The sequence below is a fragment of the Sardina pilchardus genome, chromosome 13, assembly GCF_963854185.1.
Source record: "Sardina pilchardus chromosome 13, fSarPil1.1, whole genome shotgun sequence".
In the NCBI taxonomy this organism is placed as follows: domain Eukaryota; kingdom Metazoa; phylum Chordata; class Actinopteri; order Clupeiformes; family Clupeidae; genus Sardina; species Sardina pilchardus.
Window position 1 is genome coordinate 1,900,574 of NC_085006.1, and position 23,984 is coordinate 1,924,557.

Consider the following 23,984-nt stretch of genomic DNA (forward strand, 5'->3'; position numbering starts at 1 on the left):
GGGGTTGAGGGTCATGAAACAGTGCCCAAAATTCACATTCCTTACTCTAGAGAATGGAGATCTTAGCATATACATTAAATTCTGATCTATGTCCATAGACTTCAATGGAACAGTTGCTGCCTCTGCTCTGCATAAACAAAGTCTTTTTAAAGCAAGTCACGTCACTCGGCAGCCATATTGGCCATGGGGTCGGGCAGCGACTTTGACCGGAACAAGACCAGGCTCTATCTAAATGAATGGGGAGAGAGCTGGATGTCCGTGTTCCGAGGTGTAAGAGACATAAAAATCACATGTTTGAAATCGCGATGAAAATCTGACTAAAATCGCTGAAAAGGTTTGGTGGTTTTGTATCAAATTAACGCTTTAAAAGCCTTTTTCTTACTGGTAATTTTGGACTGCGCATGCTCTGTTCTTCACGACGCAGCTTTCAAAAAGCGTGACCGCCAAGGATCGGCCAAATGATTGGAGCAACGGCACTGGAAGAGGCGGGACGTGCAAACCATAGCCAACCGCTGTAAACAACCGCCATCTTTCGCGTTACGAAGTTACCCCATGCTTTTCAATGGGCGATTTTTCCAGTGCAGTGTCTCCTCATATATAAGTGTCTCTGGCATAAAGGGGGATTTTGACCCCCCCTCTTGCGATTCGGGTTCCAGGAAGTGGCTTCTCATGAAGTATCTTGCTCCGCCTTAAGGATCTTTGGTTTCACTTTGCTCTAGCTTCAGACCGGTGGATTGAGCCAATCAACTTTCAGGACATATCGGCCAATAGACCAATCAGCGTGCATCTCATTTGAATATTCATGAACTTGCTGAGTGGGCGGGAAAAACAAACTGTTTCATTGCAAGGCTTATTTATGACCTTGTATTAGGCGATCTAGCAGTGCTCCTGGGGCGTTTTCAGCCCCACAAATTTACATATGACATTATTTAGGCTCAAAGATCAATTTGTAATGGTCAAAAAATGCGTTCTATGACTCCTTTAACCCAGTGATATCCAAAGTGGAATTTGAACATTTTCTTAACATTTTCATTTTCTTTTTCTTTTTTATTATTATATAAATGACGCACAAAGATACACAATGACAACATTTAACTCATTGGCTGCCAGCGATTTTCAGTGCAGAGCGCTCCATACTGCCAGACGTTTTACAGCATTTTGACTGTTTTTCCAAGATCCACCGAACGGTGAGCTTTATGACTATGTAAACACCGAAGGTACCAAATGAAAGAGTAGACTCTCTTCTTTCACCAGGAAAAAACGGTTTGTTTCTATCGTTTTCCGTTCTTTAGTAATCGTCAGTAGAACATGGGTTAGTTTTGCTAAAAACACCTGTTTTTGACCAAAACATGGAGAAAACGATCTTTTTGTGAAAATCAACTTTTTAACGTTAGCGATTCAGGAGTATGTCTACCACGATTGCACTGTTATCTCGTCAGTCTCGTCAAGGTTGCTAGGGACTCTGATGGTCGCTAAAGACTCTGAACAGGACGGTAGACTTAGCAAGCTAGCACTAGCAAAGTTGTTGTTAGTCTATATAGCAATATCCAATGTAAATGGATCATACCGTTCACGTGTTTTCCATCCTTGATGTAAGAAGTAAGCATATTTATTCCATGCATCGCGTGCAAACTAGATCCACTGTGGTCGATCTTCAGTGTTAGCTTGTTGCATGCTGGTTGCATGTCTCTGTATCTGCACTTTGCAGGCAGATACTAATCATCCAAATGGCACTGCTGTCATCTAGCGGTTGGGATCGCTAGTACAGTCTGTTTACAAGCCTGAAACTCTGCCAGATCGTTCCCAAGACCACCCAGGAGCCCTCCCCATTGAAAAAGGCATTTGACGTCTATAGACGTCAATGGCAGTCAACGTATGTGTCTAAATTGACGTTTAAAGACGTCAATGGCAGTGAATGAGTTAACATAGACATACTCATGACAACGTTTGCCTGTTTACAGAGCTACTTAATCATAACTAGATATATTGAGCAGCAACAGTTCACAATTGTTACAGAGATATAGTAGTGTCAGAATTCATTGGCTGAGGGGTCAGCACTGGAAATATTGCAGAAAAGGGGACCATTAGTCTTCGTAAGATGTTATGTTGTTTTTCAGAGATGCATTAAGCTTTTCTAGGTTTGAGTGATTAGTTAAAAGATTGAGCCATTGATTTATAGAGATTTTAACTCTGTTTTTCCAGTTTAGTAAGATTGTTTTTTTTGCAATGGTGAAAGCAATCAAAATAAAGGGCTTCACTGTCTTATTGACATCTAAATTAGACAGGTCACCAAGAAGTACAATAATGGGACATAAGGGGATGTCACAGTTCAGTATTTCAGATAAGATGTTGATCACTTTTATCCAAAAAGATTTGATGCAAATACAGTCCCAGAGAGCATGAAAATAATCATCAATAGCATTTGGACAGTGTGGACATTTACTATTTTCTACCTAATCCCATTTGATGGAGTTGTTTTGTAGTTATATGCGCTCTAATTACAAGACATAGAGAATGTGTTGTTACATATGTTTTTCCAGTTAAAGTCTCTAGGTAGATTCTTTATGTCCTTGGACCATTTATGTATGGGAATTGTATGTTTCTTTGTTAGATGTCAACAGTTTATACATTTGCGAAAGTGTTTTCTTTGGCTTTAGACAGCACAATTTATCGTACAGGGAAGAACTGAGGTTGTTAAAGCTCTTGATGTTTACATATTTCTTAAACACTTCCCGTAACTGTATATTCAAAGAAACTGGTCTGGAATATTACATTTCTCTTGAATATGCTTAAAAGACATAAAGAACCCATCGTTAAATAAATGCCCCATTTCTGTTACCCCTTCCCTCTTCCATATTGGCATAGACAAAGGTTCGTTGTTCACTAGAAACATATGATTGTTCCATAGCGGAGTATGAGTGGAAACTGAAAAGTTAGAATCGAGTATTTCATTTGTCTTCCACCACGCTCGTAATGATGTGTTGATTGTACTACCATCGTAACCTATAGATTTTTTAAATGGTTTTATCCATAAATAAAAGATCCTGCAATCTCGACCCTCGAGCTAACATCTTTTCAATGTCTAACCATGGAGGATTATCATTCTTAATCCAATGGCAGACATGTAAGATCTGGTGTGCTAAAAAATAATATTGAAAGTTTGGGGCTCCAAGTCCTCCACTCTGTTTCGGTCTCTGAAGCGAACTCAAACTGATAAAATCTGGTGATGGCGCTATTAAGGGAGGTGAACCATCCAGGGGGAGGGGTAACAGGGATCATGGAGAAAAGATAGTTTACTCTTGGAAGAATACTCATTTTAATGGTGGAGACACAGGGGCTAATATACAGGAAGGGGCATAGCAGACTATACTTCTTATTCAGTACTATCCACGATATTCCTTAGCCAACAATGGCCGCCACCACGACACCTCAGTATTCAGAAAACGGTTTTCTATTTTCAGCGAAGCTGCGTTGTATCGATTTTAACGTGACTGTTGACAGTGCTTGACATATCATAGCGCATATAAAAGTAAACTTTTATGTTTTGTATCGGTTATATATTATGTCGTATATCCATGCTGAGGGCAGAATTTGTCAACATTTCGAAAGAAATCTAAGTTGAAGCATACAGTACTAAAAATACCTGAACTTGCTTAGTATACCTTTGAACTTGTTGTCTAAATGATCAATTATGGGATTGTTTACCAGAGGATTTTATAAGAAGATTCAATAGGTATGCTATTCTGTGAAATTCCTTCCTAACCAGAGCACTGTGTGATACTCCCGGTGTGGACCCGCAGCTGATCAGTGAGGAATGGGTGTATAACCACTACCGCTGGATAGTGTGGAAGAGGGCTTCCATGGAGAGGGCCTTTCCCCAGGAGCTTGGAGGCCTTTGCCTCACCCCAGAGCAGGTGCTACTGCAGCTAAAGTACAGGTACAGCTCCGTCCTATTTCTGCACACAGACAACCTGGCTCAAGATATGGTGTGCTGACTTTACTGGGTTAATCAGGTATGATGTGGAGGTTGACAGGAGCATGAGATCAGCCCTGAGGAAGATCATGGAGAGAGATGACTCCCCAGCCAAGACGTTGGTCTTGTGTGTGTGTGATGTGGAGACCTCTGGAACAACCAGCAAGACTGAAGGACCAGTATCCACCATCTGGCTTACTGATGGCTGGTACATGGTCAGGGCTGCACTAGACCCTCCCCTTACTGCCTTGCTGCAGCGAGGGCGCTTGCGTGTGGGAGACAAGCTGGTGACTCACGGAGCTGAGCTGGTGGGCTCTCAGGATGCCTGTGCTCCTCTGGAGGCTCCTAAATCTTTGATGTTGAAGGTGAGAAAGCATCATTAACAGATCAGATTGGCCACATTCTCCCCCTCTCTCCCCCTGATCATAGCTCTCCACGACACATTGTAAAATGGGTGTCTGAGAAATGCAAGGGGTAAGGCTATGAGACATTCCTCACATGTGTTACCGCTAGTTTTGCTAGAGATGTGCACCTTATCAGATAACCCATTACTATTCAGGGACGATTGACAGGTTGGACGAAATGGATAACGTGGTCTCGGTCAGTGAGTTTTGCATGGAGTGAACTTGATTCTTGCTAACAGCCTTATGCCTATTCATCTAAGTTAGATAAAACATTAGCTCCCTCTCTCATTTACTGACTGTTGACTCTTGCTCCTGGGTGACTGTAGATATCAGCCAACAGCACCAGACCAGCACGGTGGGATACCCGGCTGGGCTACCACTGTGACCCACGCCCTTTCCAGCTCCAGCTAGACACCTTGTTCAGTGATGGAGGTGTGGTGGGCTGTGTGAATTTACTGGTGCTCAGGAGCTACCCCATGCAGGTAGGAATAGTCTTCTCATAACACAAGGCCCCCTGAAGGAAATCAGTGTGTGAGACTGGAATTTGATGTGTAAGACTTCCGCCCCAACAGTGGATGGAGAAAACAGCTGGAGGGGTGTTCATCTTCCGCAATGAGCGTGCTGAGGAAAGGGAAGCCAGGAGTCATGAGCAACAGAAGCAGAAGGCCATGGAGTCACTCTTCAGCCGCATTCAGACTCAGCTGGAGAAGGAGGAGGAACAAAGTATTTTGCGTCCCATATATGTATTGAATGCAATGTTAAGACATTCATGTTTTATTTCATTCAGATATGTAAATCAACATGTATACATAGCTATTAGTCAATTAGTCGGAAGATAATCGATAATCGAATCGAAATCGAATCGAACTGAAAAAATGAATCGTTAGATTAATCGATGCATCGAGAAAATAATCGCTAGATTAATCGTTTAAAAAATAATCGTTTATCCCAGCCCTAATGTCAACCCAATCTCTTGTATATTCTCAGCATAGCTTGGCTGAACCTTCTTCTTTCGTCTTGCAGGAAGGAGAAATAGGAGTGTACAGAAACGGATAGTTAGTCGTCGAGAGATGGAAACTTTACAAGACGGGGAGGAACTTCATGAGGCCATGGAGTCTGACTCAACGTACCTACAGGTCAGTCACAGACATACAGGCGAACATACAGGGGTGGGACAGTGAAATTGGAATTCATTAGCCTGACGAGCCTGATTACTGTAGGTCTGAGAACTCGCCATACCAGGGCTCAATCAGAGGGGTGGGATAAATGGTTGTCTTTCAAATTCCCTCTCCACGCAATAGGATGGCGCTAAACAAATCATCTTTTTGTTTTCAAGTAGCAGGATGCTTAACAGTGACAACTTCTGGTCGCAGGTCAGACATAATTATGTTAAGCCCGCTTACCGACTTTATACACGATAGCATAGCATAATTGGTCGACAACGCTGTAGGTGTAGCAGTATTTTCTGGCCTAATCCATGTCTCTGTAAGCGCAAGCAACTGAAGTAATAGCTGTGAGACCAGAGCAGGAGTTGCTTTATTCACTGCAGATTGGCAACTCCATAGGCCCACAGAGAAAGTAGGACATACTGAAGCCTGCTGCCTTTCAACATTAGCATAGCATACGCATACTCACCTGATTTGATACAGGGATATGTTGAACGCACATAATTGCCAGTAGGATTTGCAGATAACAAGACAAGGTGAGACAAGAGTGAACTTATCTGAGAGGTGCCTTGCTTGTGTCCTTGCTCGGTGGGCTCGTCACAGGTAGACTTGATTCATCTTGACACAAGTAAGTCTTCACACGAGAGCTGACACTTTTTTTTTTGCTCCAGCAAAATAATCACTCTAATACTAGTCCTGATTAAACCAGCTGAAGACCGCTCCCTCGAAAAACTCACTACAGCCAGTCTCAGCACAATTAAATAGACGGCTGTAATGAAAACAGAGTCGACTTCCCACTATCCAGTATGGCTAATAACTACTTAGTACCAACTTGTAACTATGGCAACTACATAAATAATTCCCTCAACAACACGAAGCTCTCATGCAACTGCTCAGATATAAACTTACAGTGAGTAGTGCAGACGCAGCTCCAGAAAAACCATGAGTAGAGTTCAGTAAAGCTATGGTCACGAGTCTGTTTAGTCCAGCTACACTTAAAAAATACCACCCCCTTGAAAAATACACAACACCAAGGCCAATCTCAGCGCAATTAAACAGACAGCCGTAATGAGAACAAAATCGACTTCCCACTCATATTCTACAGTTACCTCCATAAGTATTTGAACATGCTAAAGTTTACTATAAAGAGGAATGTAAAATAATCTTTTGAAAATTGATCTTAATGCCTTACAAAAAAAAACAAAAAAAAGAATTGGAACCCCTATGTGTAAATTCCCATAGGATAACCCTATGTGTTAAATTCCCATAGAGGCAGGCAGATTTTATTTTAAAAGGCCAGTTATTTCATGGATCCAGGATATGCACCCTAATGAAGTTCCCTTGGCCTTTGGATTTAAAATAACCCCACATCACCACATACCTTTCACCATCCCCAGAGATTGGCATGGTGTGATTTTCAGTCAATCATAGCATGCTTTTTTAATTCACTTTTAACAAAGTGTCCCAACTTTTTTCTGAATTTGGTAAACTGCCCTGAGGAAACATTGCTTAGCTAACTAAAACATCATTTACCTTTTTAATTTGTCTTTACACTTAGTAATGCTTTTGTGTGAACTAGTGCGGTTCAGCCCTGCACATGCCTCGAAGCTGCAAAACAGCAGCACCCCGGAACGGTAGTTGAGTGTGCTGACAATCTAGCTAAAAGCCCAGGCTACATTTGGATGAATCAGTAGTTTTTGTTTTAGGTAGAGTACATTTGGTTCATGCTATATACCCTGTTGGAGAAGTGCTCTGCTGTGTACCTTTTTATTGTGGAAATAATTTACAAAATTGTGATATAAGTTACAAGTGAAAATGTGGTGATGTAGGGTAAGCATTCTACATCATGTAATCATCTACCTGTCATACCACAATGGTCAAAACCTCTATTTGTCACCATGCACACCTGGAGCGCCCAAAGCCAGTCTACTTTGCAGTACCATATGTTCACCTTTGTGCCTAAGCCATTTATGCAGGTTTTAATATGATCCGTCTGAACAGGTACACATTTGTGATCCAAGTAATACTTGCTCTAATCTTTATTGAATGTTTTCTGTGATATTTGGTTTGGGCATATCTGAGGATTCCAATGATTACCAGTGAAAGTGGGGTTGACAAATGACCAAATAAATGTCTGACCAATAGAGACTTCTAAATCAGGTAACATTTTGTTATATTTAGAGAATGCAGTTAAACAGTTCACATCATTGTTGTGGTAATGTTAGGCTGACCTGCGTGAGGAGCAGTTGGCCAGTCTGTGCAGCTTCAGGCGCTCATTGGAGGAGAGGAGGCAAGTGCAGCTGCAGGACCATTTCCGACGGGCTTTGCAGGAGGCAGAGCAGGGGAGTTCCAGTTGTGCCAGTAGGGATGTCACCCCAGTGTGGAAACTTGCAGTCTGCGACGCCAGCAGCCAGCGGAGAAGCAGCAGTAAAGGCTCAGGTACTGTATCAGATGTGTACCCTCACACTACGCGGCTGTGTACTTGCAGCTTCACTCCATTATAAACAGAATGCCAGCTGAGATCAGTTGGATTGTTTTTTTTAATCAGGGCATTAATTTTCAGATTACATTATGTGCTTACATAATTGCAAAAGGGTTCTCGACTGTTGTAGAAAGAAATGGCTGATCTTTAATGCAATATCTAAATTGCCCATTATCAGCAACCACTCATCCAATGTCCCAAAGGCACATTCTGTTATAATTTGCACTTATCTGCACTAATCTGGTATAATTTTAAAAGGCTAATTGAGAAAACATTGAGAACATTGGAGAACCCTTTAGCAATTATGCAAGCACAAATGCAATGTGAAAACTGCTCCCATGTTTACATTTAAAGAAAGTCTTTGACCCTTGATTTACAGTTTTCCTGCTTAACATCTGGCGCCCTTCGATGGAGTTGCTCTCACTGTTGAAGGAGGGGGGTAGATACAGAGCCTATCACTTGTCCACATCTGAGGGCAAGCGGAAAGCCACCACAGCTGCTATCCAACTCACTGCCACCAAGAAAACACACTTTGAGCACATGAAGGTTACTGCTTCTGCTTCTGCTTCTACTACTACTACTACTGCTACTGCTTCTACCACTACTGCTAATGACTACTGGATGAAAATAATCCCTGATTTGAACAAACGAGGTAAAATATACTGGTCATCTTGAATTGATTCAGGTGGTGCCAGAGCTGTTAGAAGAATGTTTTGAGCCACGTCAGTGCCCAAGTTTCAACTCTCTTCAGAGACCTTTATTCCACTCTCATTGTGGAGAGGTGGATGTCGTAGGATATGTCGTCTACATCCGTGACAAAAATGGTACCCTCATTATTTTTATAATTTCAATTTGAATCTTGAAATATTGATTTGTTTGTTTCTGGCCTGTTCTAGCAGTTTTGTACACCCAGTTCTGGGTCTACTATAGCACAGCAGCTGGCTGGAAAACTCTCATTATTTTAGCCAAAGTAACCTCAGAAGAATACATGGGTAATTAATGTGATTTTAGTATACAATAAATGGAAATTTAGCAGAGCATGAATTAAAGATGGCATGTTCTTTCATTTGCTTATGATTGCAGGTCCCTCTCCAGTGTTGTACCTAGTTGATGAGAGGGTGGACTTTGTGTCTGTTCGCTGCTCCAATACTCTGAGGCAGCTGGCTGTGGAGGAGCTTTCGAAGCCCCAGACCCTTTTAATTGTGAGCAACGGCCTCTTGCGTCAGGCCTCATCACCCATTCCAGCCTTGTATGCAGGAGACTTTACAGTGTTCAGGACAAGTTCCTCAGAGCCTCATATCCAGGAGCGAATGAGACAGCTAAAAAGTCTAGTCCAGGTATTATTATTATGTAATAATTATAATAGAGGAAAGCACCTGCATTACAAAATGTCTTTCCTGGCTGGTTTCCTGCTATATTATTACACTACTTAATATTTCCTTAACCTGGTATGTTTTATGTGATTTAGAACCTAGACCACTTTTTTAAGAGTGCAGAGGAAAAGCTGTCTACATTGATCCCCATGCAAAGCTTATTGACCCAGTCATGTTCAAGTTTGACATCTGATCTATGTCAGAATGCAAGGAATAAGGTGAGAGGACAGCGAGCTCACCGATACCATTGTATGGCTACATTCACTACTTCATGTCCGATTAATTAATTAGTTTATTTATTTATGTATTCATTCATCACAACAGCCACAACTGCCCATTACCCCTGTGGGCAAAGGGACTCCTATGGCAGCCAGGACCTCAGAGGGAAACAACCCAAAAAGCCTGAAGAGACGAAGGGGTTTTGAATACCTATCACGTATCCCCTCTCCTCCTTCTCTTAGCCCCCTGGGTGCTGCAATGTCCCCTCATGTGAAGAAGACGTTCAATCCTCCTCGGAGGTCTGAGATACTCTGTACTAAGAGCAACACCTCTATTCCATCACCACAAGTGCCCAACTTTCCTCGATCAGAAGACGAATGGGTGAAGGATGAAGAGTTAGCCTTGATAAACACTCAGAATTTGCTGGATGGATTGATTAAATAAACCAAACAGGATTTCCATTTGAATACTTGACTTGACAGAAGGACAGTAGCATTGAACAGCCCTAATGTAACTTCTATAAATAAACCCTAATTGAATAGATTGAGGAGTTTGACTCATAATTGCAATGCATGAAAATGCACTGTTCTGTTATCTAGTCTTCTACCCCAAATTTCAGTGTCTGATTCAGCTTCAACTGTTTCAACTTTGTCCTTAAAAACACCTAAGCAATATATATATTTTTGTAAACTTTATATTTTGTACTTTTTGATTTGCTTTATATATATGAACATTAATCTGGTAGAAGTTTATGAGGATATCTATAAAGGAAAAAAAGTCCCATTCACCTCTAGTGTAATAATAGTGTGATCTATAGTGTCACTTATTGTGGTCATTTTCAGGACTTTCGTCCCGGAAAGAGACTTTGGCACACATCCCACGTTGTTCAGTGGGGTCATATTAGAATAGAATAGAATATATACTTTTTTGATCCTGTGAGGGAAATTCAGTTCTCTGCATTTAACCCAATTTAACCGAATTAGTGAACACACAGCACACAGTGAACACACAGTGAGGTGAATCACACAACCCAGAGCAGTGAGCTGCCTGCCCAACCAACGGCGCTCGGGGAGCAGTGAGTGGTTAGGTGCCTTGCTCAAGGGCACTTCAGCCGTGGTGGACTGGTCGGGGATAACCGGCAACCCTCCGGTTACAAGCCCGATGCGCTAACCAGTACACCACGGCTACCGCAGTCTAGAACAGTTGAGATATTCTCCACTAAATGAAGCGCATACAAATCTTACACAGGACCTAGACTAATGGGACAATTTTGGGTTACACCAACCTAAAGCTACATGGGTGTACATAGAAAATCAATGCATTACAATACAATGCAAATACTATAGAGAGATTCATTGTCAAATGTCGTGGAAGAATGTGAGACTTATTAAATTCACATATTAAATCATATCTACAGTGTGATCCTAGACAATATAGGTTAGGCTAAGCCTAGGCTGTTTCTTACTGTATTTACCCATAAGGTACAGGCCAAACTTTTGATAAGGCTATTGCGTACATTTAAGTGTATGATGCCTCAATTACATATTTGTACATGATATTTTTTTAATAAAACGTGCAATGCAAAAAAGTATTGCCTTAACGTAAATAATCATCTGAGGATTTTTTGTGGGGATATCTATTTGTTCAAAATTTTACCCTATTCACCCCATAATATATTCATCGACTTATAATGGGGCATAAAAAGGGCGATAACACACAAACAGCAGCTTATTGACCGGGTTGTCCACCCAGGTTGTGATCCTGGGACTACAATTTTACATAGGCTCTCCGACGAACGGAATGAGCTACTTTTGAGGCTACTTTTATTTTGACGACATCATACGCTAGATTTCGGATGAACCGGACATCCGCTCCCCAACAACAAGACATTCTTCTTGCAGTACAAGTGTTGTTGTAGACTGCTTGTCAGCCGTTTTTTTGTTAAATTGTGTTAGTGAAATACATATTATAAACGAACTTCATCATGATTTCCGGCTTAAAATTATGAGACCTTTGAGGCGACAGGACTAGCAAGCGTGTTCTCAAAAGGCCGTGCAAAACGCAGAACTGCCACTAGCTGCTAATGGTTTTGTATCACTTTCACTTCAAATGTCAAATGATAATACTAGTCAGTATACTGAACCGTCCTATGGCGGCGATGTAGATGAACCGTCCGCGAAAAAGTCTTTTGATGAAGCCGGAAACCTTAGCTCTTGTTTAAGTGTTCACAGGCCATTGACTGAACGGAGTTTAAAAGAAAGTGTCCACGGGTGGCGTGGTGTTCAGAACAGCCGGACTTCCCCAAGTGAGGTGGCCAATATTCCGACTCAGCTGCCTGTCAACGCTGTCAGTGATGCCACAGCAGATAGAAATGGACAAGCCATCCACAAGAAAGAGACACTGCTTAAAGGTGTTGGCTTTACCAGCACCTCCTTCATTGGCCCTCTTTGTCATCAAGGGATTAAACCAAAAACGAATATTGAGGATGAACTGGACCATTTCTACAAAGAGCTTGAACATATTGAACCAAAAGATGTAGACAAACCTGATGACTGTAATGCAGACAGAAGCACGCTGGCAAAAAAACAGCAATACCCTGTTCCACAACAACAAATCCAGCCTGACCTCAGCCAGCCTATGAGGCACCCTGGACCTCATACAGACCAGTTGTCTCAAAATCTTACACAGAACTTCAGACATTTGCCACCTTACTATCAGTGCTGGGATGTTTCATACTTACCTGCCTTGCAAGGGTCTGATCGCCCAATCATCGGTTTTGGAACAAGATCTCAAAGACCCCTGTATCGATTTCCTTCACCATTCTTACCACCACCACTAAGAATACCACCATATCCTCTTGGAGATGGATCAAGGGCCAACATCTGGTGTCCAAATCAAGAAAGTTTTCAGTGGGGAAATGTGCCATTGCAATCAGGTCATACATATCAGCGTGACCGTATCAACCATGCTTATTATCAAGACCATTACGAGTTAATTCCAAATGACTTTGGTTGTAATGAACCCCACAACAGTAACCCAGATTGCTCCCAACCCTATAGACAAACTAGCTTTTTACAGACGAATTCAGAAGAATTTAAGCTTTATCAACAAGCTCACACCCATCCTGGTCAAATAGTTGATCCAGGCTCTTTGAAGTTAATATTGATGAGGGGAGCTCCAGGTTCAGGGAAATCCACACTGGCCAGGTGAGTGTTCAAAAAAGCTTTTATCCACATGAATCACATTTAGGATTGGACCTAATTTGTGGTGGTATACTGTTGGATTGGGGTACATTTAATCCAACAACAAAAATACAGTATCATACTGATCCTTGCAGAAAGATGGATGCAAGGTGGACAAAATATCACAAAAGTTTTCTATCTGTGGTATAAATATTTTATTTACATGCAGGCCTAATGATCTCCCACTTAATTGTCAATATGAAACTAACATCAGCTGTTATTTAGCACATTAATTACAGTGACGTAATCAGATTTGGACCAGTCAGAACTAAGAATAGGTGTATGTGGTGCCATGTGCAGAATATTTGTCTGATTTCTCTGGAGATACAACATGTCATCCTGTCACATGACATGAAGACCTCATAGGAGCAGGATGCCTGCAGTCAGCTGAGTTGCTGCTCTAGCAGATTTTAAGGTTCAGTCACAGACAACAGAGCCATTTTAGTGGGGTGGCCACAGGCCACTCTTGAACACTGGTGAGGATCAAGGAGATCATTGTCTAAGTAAATTCTGTGGTTGTTTTGAAGCTGCACTTTATAAAGCCTTAGAGAGAAAAAGTAGGAGTGAGACCAGGCGATAGTTATCCATCTGGGTGGGAGTTACCTTAACCAGTTTGAAAGCAGTTGGAAATGTACCCGAAGTCAATGAGATGTTACTGTGTGTGATTGCTGACGTGATGATTGGGAGCTATGTCTTGAACATTCTATTTTTAAACTAGAAAAGCACTCGGAGAGCGCAGACCTCCGCCTGCATTGTTCTTCCTAGGTTGTCATACATTTGAACCTAAACTATTCAGATCGCCACCACGTGGCCATATCATGCCATTACACCACTAAGCTTAATACATAAACGCCTCCGGAATCCCGACGGAATTATGGATCACTCCCAAATGTAATCGTTTCTTCCTTGGGTCATGTCCGACCTTCCCTGTGAATTTCATTGAAATCCATCCATTCTTTTACAGACAGACAGACAGACAGACAGACAGATGATAGAACGTCTTATTGTTGTTTTCATCAAAGAGGTTATTTTTTCAGTTTGGTTTGACTTCTCGTCGCAGGTTACACAAAAGTTAACATAATGGAACTTGATAGGGGGTAGAGCATGGCCCATGGAAAGTTTGGTACGGATCCCCATCAAAGAGCAGGTCTTGGAATTTAGAGATATTGGCCTTGATAGAGGACTCTCTCTCTCTCTGACCACCTTTCTAGTTCATTATGGTACACTATGTAATTTGAATTTGATGTTGAATGATCTGTTGTAATAAAGTTTACGGCAAAGAATGAGACAATAAGCCAAAGATTGACTAAAAAGTGTATCTGAATATCTCTAGGGAGCTATTGTCGTCTTGTCCCCATGGACTGATCCTAAGCACTGATGACTACTTTCTTCAAGAAGACCATTATGTTTATGACGCACGCCTACTGGGAGATGCACATCATTGGAACCAAAGTCGAAGTATTACCTCCTGTCATTTATCTGTTTTATAGAGAAATGTTTGGGTATGTTATGCTGTGTTATGTTAAAATGTGAAAATTTCAAGATATTTCCATTTTTTCACCTGTCTTCAACCTTCAGCTCGAGAGGCATTACGTGATTACTGCTCACCAATTATTATTGATAACACAAACATGCAAGCCTGGGAAATGAAACCATACGTGCAAATGGTGAATATGATTTACAAGTCTGCTCATGAATATCTTACTGTAAGCTGTTAGCTCTACATTTGCAGGATAGTTTATGGTTTTCTTTATTGTTAAAGCCAATCAATTTGTTAATGGCCTAGTAGCTGTTTATTTCATACTCTATGTACACTATGTAAATTATCTTTTAAATATTGTGCACATATTTTGCCCCCTTTCATTCATACAGGCTGTAGAGAGAGGATATATTGTGTGTTTCTGTGAGCCTAACACTAGTTGGAAATATGAGCCGTCTGAATTAGAGAGGTAAGCTTTACTATCTTAAATGTAATGGAATGCTTTCCACAGACATGGATTGAAATTAGTCATACACTAAAAAAGATGTTTAAATGAGAATCTCCATTGAACACTTATAGGACTAGTTAATTCATGTGACAGGAAACTGGCTGAATGTTTCAAGATGATCAATTGAAATGTATGCTGTATATATTCATTATTTATTTTAGGAGGAACAAGCATGGTGTCCCAAAACAGAAGATAGAAAAGATACTGGAACGATTTGAACAGCCCATGACTGTGGATATTGTGCTAAACTCTCAGGAACCTCCTCGTCAGAGCACTGTACATGCTTTTAAACAAGGACGGAAGAGGCAGTATGAGTGTTTTTAGTAGATGAACTTTAACACTAGTAGCCTAATAATAATAATTTTAGATACCGGTTGTTAAATTGACTGTGACATTTTATTAAACAACTCAGGGAATTCGTCATTCAGTGATTCTATGTCTTCATTGTTTTACTTTGTAGAATAGAATCTATTCTATTCTATTCTATTTCTTCATTGTTTCACTTTTTAATGTGAAATGTTTTGCCACCATAATGAAATACAATAAATATTTTTTTTATTTTCGAGTTGTATTTGTTCACTTCAGAGTGTGAATGTCTAGACTATAGGCCTAAATGTGCCCTCATCAGGACCAGTCATATGCACCAGTGCGGTAAAGGCGAAAGGGGAACAACCTGTCCTACAGGAGTCACCATTGTACCACTTTCATCATTGTAGCAGATTTTGCTTGCTGGTGTATGTAGGCTACGGGGTGGTTGGATTGGTGCTGCTAGGGCCAAATTGGCGCCATTTTGAAGCCGAAAGGAGGATCATAGTGGTAGAACCGTAGAACAGACTATTGGTTGCATCTCATCAAGTAAGGTATCGTAGATTTGGAATAAAATGGTCGAGATTATTAAACTTCGTATGACAATGTTAGTCATGTTTGATCCTTATGATACTTGATAATTTGGTCTTGTGTCGCTGTTTGATGAGGGTGACGTTAATTTGCAGTTGCGTTCTAGCTAGCCAGTATTGAGCTAGCATAATATGTTAACATTGCCTAGCTTGCTAGCGTCATTTATCCCTATGTTTACTATTTTCCTAGAATGCCTTTTAGCAAGTCAGTGTTACGGCCATCAAATATGGTGTTTTCTGACGTAAAGACAACATTGGTGTTATTCTATCAGATCTCCGTACACGTGCTTTTGCATTCTGGAACGCCAACTTACAAGCTGCCTAGCATGCATTTACGTGAAGTTAGCTGCTAATGTTTGTTACCTTCCCCGCGGAATCTGTTGTGTTACCCCGCAACCCATCTGTCTTACTAAACTGAAAACAACTCGTTTGCAAAGCAAACAAATACGTGGAGTTGCCACGAGCGAGATAACATCGATGTTATAGCTAAGGTTTGACAAGCGATGCAACTTCATTCAGTTAGATGTTATTTCTATATCAGTATGCAGTCCATCAAAACGAGCTTTCACCATTTCGGGTGGCGTGAAGACATAGCTAGGCTGCTAACGTTATTGATGCAGGGACAGTTTTACTGCCATTTGTTTCACAGTAGCCCGTAGCTCTAATATGTTGTGTGAGCATCGAGAGCAGTATTGGGCCTTTAATATATAGTTTGTTGCTCGTTAGCGTTACAATGACGTTAGGTCAAATTTGACCTTTCCCGCTTACATTACCTCGCTGGGTCGCTTTTTTTTGCAAGGGATCATTAAGCTAACGTTTGGTGCACGGTAAGCTCACGTAACGTTACCAGCATAATATGATCCTTAGTTAGCTCGCTACAAGACAGCTTTAGCAAGCGGTGGCGTACTAGCCAGCTATCTGCAGCTACCAAAACATGCATCAAGGCAACATTAACGTTAGTGTTGAAGATAACGTTCTCCCCTGATTAACTTAAGTAAGAATACGTTAACTTTGTCATCCATAGATTGCTGTCAACGCAGAGCAACAGCTAACGTTAACTATGTCTACCACGGGCTGTGTGCAGTTTGTAAAGCTGCGCGACAGTAACGTTTATGTTTGTGCAGAATTTAAGTGATCACTTTGTTAATAAGTGGAAACCGTTATTCACAGTTGTTCATTGAAGGTGATAATCAATGCAAGCTTGAAAATGTCATCATTGAGCTGCGCGCTATGGTCAATGCAAGAGAAATTAAAACAGTAGCACTAATTCATTCGGTTAGCCAACATGTGTAAAATACAGTAACATGATGATGCTGTCTTTTGCACTTATCGTTGAACCCGTTGAAATCTCCAGCAAATGTTAACATAAACAAAAGATCTGATGCTTTGTTTGATGCTGCAAGCTCTAAGGGAGTGACACTGACACTGTGTTGAACATTTTAGATAGATATACAGCCTAATAGCCATTTGTATCCACTGCCCTGCTCTCCTTTAGAAACTTGAGTTTATCAGAAGTGCTACTGCTGCTATCCTGTGTGTGTGTGTGTTTTCAAGAGCAAATTGACATAATTTAGCTTTGATGTACTCAACAGTCAGCGCTGAACGGAGAGTATGGCTCACTCCAAGAATCGAGCCACAGATGGCAAGATCACCTACCCACCAGGGGTAAAGGAGATCTCCGATAAAATCTCAAAGGAGGAGATGGTTCGGAGGCTTAAGGTTGGTAGAACATTGCATTTGGTCAATTTACACAATGAATGGAACTTTTGTCATCATTAGTGAGCCTTGCATAGAGCTGTCCAAGTGCCCTTAACTAAACTTTATGCAAGAAAATTTGCTTCATTTTACAATTAAGATTAATTTACCTGTACCTCATGGTAATGGAAGATGCTGTCAATCTGAATGTCATAGTTTGGAGTCGCAGAGAATTACATCAACAGTTTTTATTAAAAAAAAAAAATTGGGATGCATTTATAGAATTTGAATGGAATAAATAACTGATAATGAGGCAATATGTTAATTAATGACTTAAACTGCAAAAGACAGTCCATGTTACCGCAGCAATCTCCAAAGCATTCAGGTCTGACCGCTTCCATGATACGTTTTTCAGTCACAAAAGTTCTTTTAAAAGTTCATGCTCTCACCCCACCAATATATTTGAATACATAATAATAAAAAAACTTTGATCAATATGAAAAAAACTTTAATCAATATGAATCAATATTTAGAGGTTGCTTAAGACCTTTGAAGTTTAACACATTTGCGTATTATGTGATACGCTGTAAAGCAACTGGAAACACTTGACAATTATGACAAATGGCAGAAGCTGAAGTGGCAAGAGAAAAAGAGGAAAAGCAGCAAGAAAACTTCTGAGACTCAGCAGTCCAATGTAGAGGTCTTCGAAGACCAATTGGGAGACCTGTTTAATATTGCACATTAAGATGCACTCATTCTTAATGTGCAATATTAGGGGCAGCCGTGGCCTACTGGCTAGGGCTTTGAGCTTATAATTGGAGGGATGCCGGTTCGATCCTCGACCTGTAGGGAAAATGTGGGTTATACTCAAAAGAGTACAATAGCATTATTAAAGTATGTATACTTCTTCTAAAGAATCTAGAAGATAGAGACAACGAGCACAAGAAGGAGAGAATTATTGATGAATGAAAAACTAGCATTGACTGCTTCTGAAGAAAGTGATGATGAGTGTTATTCTGTGAAATTTGCTGTGAACAATCTGCAGGATGGACTTTCTACTTTCAAAACTACATACAAAAAGAGCCCAAAAGAGCTTTGTTGGGCCTGAGTTGGCTGCTATGATGGACAGAGCAAAGCCTTCTGAGGCCTTGAGCAACCTCTAGATATTGTAGGAACAATTAAACATTTTGCCCAGTGTGTTTTTATTGATACTAACACACCCCAACACATTTAGGGGGTGAGATTTGAACATTTCCAAAAAAAAAACCCATATAAGGACCACCCTAATATTCACACTGTCTCGTATCAATCTGTTGGAAACGGGCGCTTTTAGGAAGATTTTGATGATGACTGTTTGCATTTTTAAGATGGACTTTCACCGTCGTGTTAATCACCATATAATTTTAAAATAGCCTTCATTATCTCCCTCTCAGTTGTTGGTTAACTTGATCTAAGGCTACTTTTACACCACATTGTTCGAGATGATCTCTTGGTCTCTCCTTCAGGCTCATGCCATTATTGTGAAGAAGGGTAGTGGCAGCTCACTTGATTCAAAACCTTTGTTATAAAATAGCAATACAGCGTCATGTACAGGTTTTTCTCAGTATGCATGTCCTCTGAAAGGAAGGCGATCCCACTTTTTCTACATATTTTGAGGGGGAAGAAACCTTTTCCGGGCCAATACAAGAACTGTTTGTGAACTTTTATTGACACACTGTTGTTTTGTAGATGGTGGTAAAAACCTTCATGGACATGGATCAGGATTCAGAAGAAGAAAAGGAGCTGTATCTCAACCTAGCCCTGCACCTAGCCTCAGACTTTTTTCTCAAGCATCCAGACAAGGATGTGCGGCTTCTTGTGGCCTGTTGTTTGGCAGACATTTTTCGCATCTATGCTCCAGAGGCACCATACACATCACCTGATAAACTAAAGGTGCTCATGCCCTGATTTTCCCATGATAGTTCCCACTGTGTTATTGTACTGTTTTCTCTTATCATAATTAATTGGGGGCCAAGCTGCGAGGCAACCCATAGTGATTTTACGTTTTCTTATTATTATTACACAGCTCTGATTGGTCGATTTGACCAAGTTCTGAAATTTGGCACACTTATTCTACTTAGAACTCTAAGCACTTTCACCAACTTACAGACTCCAAACCTCAAGCCTCCAGCGCCACCAAGAGGTCGAAATTCATACATTTTTTAACAACATTGATGCAAGTAGCTCTGCAATGCTTAGACCTATAAAGCTGAAACTTGCCTAGTGTATTAAGGCCAAATATATGGCCCAACCCACCAATTAACAAGACTTTTCCATGAATGCTGTAGCGCCACCAACAGACCAAGGTCTGAAACTTTCAAAAAGTTTCACAGGTCTCAAATTTCATCCGATACTCACCAAAATTTGCACAGACCATCTTCAGACCATGACTGATAATTGCATTGCTTTGTGGAACAATTGACGGAAGGGTTCGCCTGTAACAGCCAACCCAATCCTTTGCACACGCCCACTCTCCCATGTCATGTCTTTTGACCACCAGGGGGGTGCTATAATTACAGGAAGTCGGCTCATTTTTCAGTAATGCTTTCATCCCTCTCTCTCAAACCCTGCAGCTATATTTCAAATTAATTTTTTTACTTATTACTGATTACTGATTAATCAATTGCTTTGTATTTAGACATAGGAATTGACTTTGAATTTGTTTTAATGTCCATTTCAGGATATTTTCATGTTCATCACAAGGCAACTCAAAGGACTGGAGGATACCAAAAGTGCCCAGTTTAATCGATATTTTTACCTTCTTGAGGTTGGTGTCTTTTTTTTAGACGTGTTTTCAGCTTTTGCAGTGCTGGGCATTTACCTGTATTCCTCTCTGCAGAATATTGCTTGGGTGAAATCTTACAACATCTGCTTTGAATTGGAGGACAGTAATGAAATCTTCACACAGCTTTACAGGACACTCTTTCAGGTCATCAAGTGAGTGGATTTAATTATTTATAGCGTTGGCATTCAACATGTTATGGAATTGACAAAAGCACTATATGGAATTCAGGGGATCTATAGGTATTCTCCTATTCTTGTGCAAGTCCTATTTACACATTTGAGTTATGCATATTCTCTTCTATGCCTTCTTCGGCCATACGTACTACAGGCTATAGGGGTAAACTGAGTCACAATGAGAACGTTGTTTATTTTAGCAATTGGGAAAGGCTTGAATATGGACTCTGTAATCTTGAGAGTGTCTTTAAAATCCATGGTAAGCGTGTGTGTCACAATGAGAACGTTGTTTATTTTAGCAATTGGGAAAGGCTTGAATATGGACTCTGTAGTCTTGAGAGTGTCTTTAAAATCCATGGTAAGCGTGTGTGTCACATAGCTCATGTGTGTCACATAGCTGAGGAAAAGTGAAGTAACCTAATTACACGTTTGTACATTTCTGGGTATTTGTAAAGATGTTAAAGTTATATTGTCATGCTCTCATAAATAGACATTTTTTCAGTGATAGAAATGAGACAAAGTCAAGAGACAAATGAAAAGGAAAATTAAGAGAAGGTATATTTATTTCTAATTAACAAGACTGAAGAGTGGGTAAATATTAGGAAGATAAAAAGAAAAAATATATAGAATAAAGCTGGAATGAAGTATCGAGTGCAAGCAAACACTGAGGAGTTGTCAGATCAATGCAATGGCCTTCATTTATCAACTGAGCGTAGAAACCAGCGAAGATCTGAGCGCAAAAATTATCTGGGTTCAAGAGTGATTCCTGAAATTTTCGTATCACTACAATTCCAGTATACGAATAAATGCGTGTTGATGTGGTGGCTGGAAACAAGCATGATTTAAATATCACATTCCCATTATGCTTGTTTTAACCCTCTAAGCGCCACTGTAACTCCCACAAGCATAATAACTTCCCACAAATGTAACAAACCAGAAACTTAATAAAAATATGAACTTTTAAAATGTAATAATCCTGCAAATGTAATAATAAATAAATGTAATAACAGTCGCCTACTGTTAACATAATAAAAAAATTCCCACAAACGGAATGATTATTACGTTTGCAGGTAATAAGTGGGTAATGTTATGGTAATATATCAGGGTCCCCGCGGGTCTTTAAAAAGTCTTTTTTTTTTTTTTTTTGATTTTCAAAGTCTTAAAATGTCGAATTCTAGAATTTCCGATGAGGAGGTCTTAAATTTCATGTCGTGCCGAGTCCGTTTCGTCACACACTCAAAGCCGAAAGATTGTGGGTGTTACAATGTAACAACACAGTAAAAAGTAGTGTGTGCGTTCCCTGTAGGCCTGAAACAGACGGAGATGGTGTTTCAGAGTGGCAGACGCGAGCCAAGATTTTTAAGAATGCGAGAGGTGAGAGCATACATTTCTTTCGCCTGTTTTCATTGTAGACTATGGGTGCAACTTTACCAAACAGTATAGAAGTAAACCTCCTCGGCTTGGCCCTCTCTCTCTCTCTCTCTCGTGCACACTCAATGGACGCCACCCCTCGACATGCACATTTAGTCAAAATAAAACATTCACAATCGTGAAAAAAGCAAAGACGACTAGCTAAATTATTAGGAAATCCGGTTAGCATCATAGCATGCTGCACATTCGATTAAAACTCTTGCATTCAAGTTGAGTGATCATCTCATCACCAATGTTTTCCAACTCCAAGACTAAAAGGACCTGTCCCAAGGAGAAAAAGTATCAGCCTACCTTGAAACTTAAACACATGTGGGGAAACTGAACAGTCCAACCAGTGGACTATGATAAGCTAGCTAACTATGTTACTTTGTTTACAATATTTTGAGGCATCAATCAGACAGCTGAATTAAAGAGGTAGGCCTAGAGTTCTATATAATCTGCATAAAGTGTGCAGTCATGAATATCAGAAATTTCAGTATATAGAAAGTAAAGGGGGGATAAAGGGCGGTTATATAATTTGAATGATTATATAATGTGAATGATTTTTTATCAAATATATTTATAAAAAATCATTCACATTATATGAAAGGAGTGCGATAAAAATGTGACCTTTTGCTGTTAGAAAGCAATGCAATAAAAAATGTGGGTGCACCTAAATTTTGTGCTGGTGCACCTGAAAAAAAAGTTAGGCGCACCACTGCAACCAACGCAGAAAGTTAGTCGGGAGCCTTGTCCATTTGTTAATTGTGTTTAACTTGCCATTTGCAACTTGATTTGTTTACACACTGTTTGTACATTATTTACAGCAGTATTGTTGTAGTATTGAGAAGGCAGTTGTGTGTATATATATATTTTTGCCTTGGTAATGGTCTTAATTTTTATTCTTAGAGGTCTTAAAAAGGTCTTAAAAGTCATTACATTTGTTGACAAAAAATGTTTCAAATGTAACAAATAATTCATGTGTAATTTCTAGACAATTACTGTGCAATTACCATACAACAACAATGCAAATAACTTGGGTAAAATAAAATGGTAATAACTGCTGTGAATATGTACTTACCGAAGCAATAAATATTTAGGATTTACTTATTGTGACATAATATTTCTGTAATTATACCAACATGATGGTGCTATGAAGGACTAAATAGTAAATTAAACTAAATAAACTCATTGGCTGCCAGCCATTTTCAGTGCAGAGCGCTCCATACTGCCAGACGTTTTAAAGCATTTTGACTGTTTTTTCAAGATCCACCGAACGGTGAGCGTTATGACTATGTAAGCACTGAAATGGTACCAAATGAAAGAGTAGACTGTCTTCTTTCACCAGGAAAAAACGGTTTGTTTCTATCGTTTTCCGTTCTTTAGTAATCGTCAGTAGAACATGGGTTAGTTTGGCTATAAACACCTTTTCCGACCAAAAAATGGAGAAAACGATCTTTTTGTGAAAATCAACTTTTTAACGTTAGCGTTTGAGTAGTATGTCAACCACGATTATCTCGTCAGTCTCGTCAAGGTTGCTAGGGACTCTGATGGTCGCTATAGACTCTGAACAGGACGGTAGACCAAGCTAGCACTAGCAAAGTTGTTAGTCTATACAGCAATATCCATTGTAAATGGATCATACCGTTCACATGTTTTCCATCCTTGATGTAAGAAGTAAGCACATCTATTCGCTGCACCGCATGCAAACTAGATCCACGTGGTCGATCTTCAGTGTGTTAGCTTGTTGTATGTGTCTAATTGTGCACTCTGCAGGCAGATAATCATCCAAATGGCACTGCTGTCATCTAGCGGTTCGGGTCGCTAGTACAGTCTGTTTACAAGCCTGAAACTCTGCCAGATCGTTCCCAAGGTCACCCATGAGCCCTCACCATTGAAAAATGCAATTGACGTCAATGGCAGTCAACGTGTCTAAATTGACGTTTAAAGACGTCAATGGCAGTTAATGAGTTAACTTCTAAGTGTTATGGCACAATTACACAGTGGTCAAAGTGTCACAGTGTTTTTTGTAGTAGTTAGTTTGATGGTAAAATGTGACCTGTTATTATGATGAAATAAATAAGGTAATTTCACAATAACTATATGGTATCAGGGCTGTAAAATACTGTTTTGCTTCGG

General features: G+C 40.2%; 3 protein-coding genes across 5 annotated transcripts in view; all 3 read left to right on the plus strand.

Moving 5' to 3' along the window:
• brca2 (BRCA2 DNA repair associated) overlaps positions 1–10,146 on the plus strand; it is a 34,391-nt gene extending 24,245 nt beyond the window's left edge. For both annotated transcript variants that reach the window (XM_062552698.1, XM_062552699.1), the window contains exons 18-28: positions 3,767–3,937; positions 4,014–4,338; positions 4,704–4,859; positions 4,950–5,100; positions 5,401–5,513; positions 7,769–7,982; positions 8,405–8,571; positions 8,711–8,849; positions 9,109–9,362; positions 9,494–9,616; positions 9,723–10,146. In XM_062552698.1, the coding sequence (XP_062408682.1) occupies positions 3,767–3,937; positions 4,014–4,338; positions 4,704–4,859; positions 4,950–5,100; positions 5,401–5,513; positions 7,769–7,982; positions 8,405–8,571; positions 8,711–8,849; positions 9,109–9,362; positions 9,494–9,616; positions 9,723–10,061 (2,152 nt within the window). In that variant the 3' untranslated portion in view covers positions 10,062–10,146. The remainder of the gene's footprint in view (positions 1–3,766; positions 3,938–4,013; positions 4,339–4,703; positions 4,860–4,949; positions 5,101–5,400; positions 5,514–7,768; positions 7,983–8,404; positions 8,572–8,710; positions 8,850–9,108; positions 9,363–9,493; positions 9,617–9,722) is intronic.
• Positions 10,147–11,491: 1,345 nt separating this feature from the next.
• n4bp2l2 (NEDD4 binding protein 2-like 2) lies at positions 11,492–15,412 on the plus strand. The gene is made up of 5 exons (XM_062553323.1): positions 11,492–12,823; positions 14,193–14,317; positions 14,438–14,526; positions 14,732–14,808; positions 15,009–15,412. The coding sequence occupies exons 1-5, from the start codon at positions 11,727–11,729 to the stop codon at positions 15,169–15,171; spliced, it is 1,551 nt and encodes a 516-aa protein (XP_062409307.1). The 5' UTR covers positions 11,492–11,726; the 3' UTR covers positions 15,172–15,412.
• Positions 15,413–15,591: 179 nt separating this feature from the next.
• pds5b (PDS5 cohesin associated factor B) overlaps positions 15,592–23,984 on the plus strand; it is a 35,784-nt gene continuing 27,391 nt past the window's right edge. Inside the window, exons 1-5 of one of the 2 annotated variants that reach the window (XM_062553321.1) lie at positions 15,592–15,707; positions 17,336–17,462; positions 19,167–19,370; positions 20,158–20,244; positions 20,317–20,414. In XM_062553321.1, coding sequence (XP_062409305.1) covers positions 17,355–17,462; positions 19,167–19,370; positions 20,158–20,244; positions 20,317–20,414 — 497 coding nt within the window. In that variant the 5' untranslated portion in view covers positions 15,592–15,707; positions 17,336–17,354. The remainder of the gene's footprint in view (positions 15,708–17,335; positions 17,463–19,166; positions 19,371–20,157; positions 20,245–20,316; positions 20,415–23,984) is intronic. The other variant, XM_062553322.1, reaches the window with a different exon arrangement.

Coding starts and splice junctions, on each gene's coding strand:
- n4bp2l2 (XM_062553323.1), top strand. CDS start 11,727: ATGTCAAATGATAATACTAGTCAGTATACTGAACCGTCCTATGGCGGC. Junction 12,824..14,192: donor GGGAAATCCACACTGGCCAG/GTGAGTGTTCAA, acceptor GAATATCTCTAG/GGAGCTATTGTCGTCTTGTC. Junction 14,318..14,437: donor TCATTGGAACCAAAGTCGAA/GTATTACCTCCT, acceptor TTCAACCTTCAG/CTCGAGAGGCATTACGTGAT.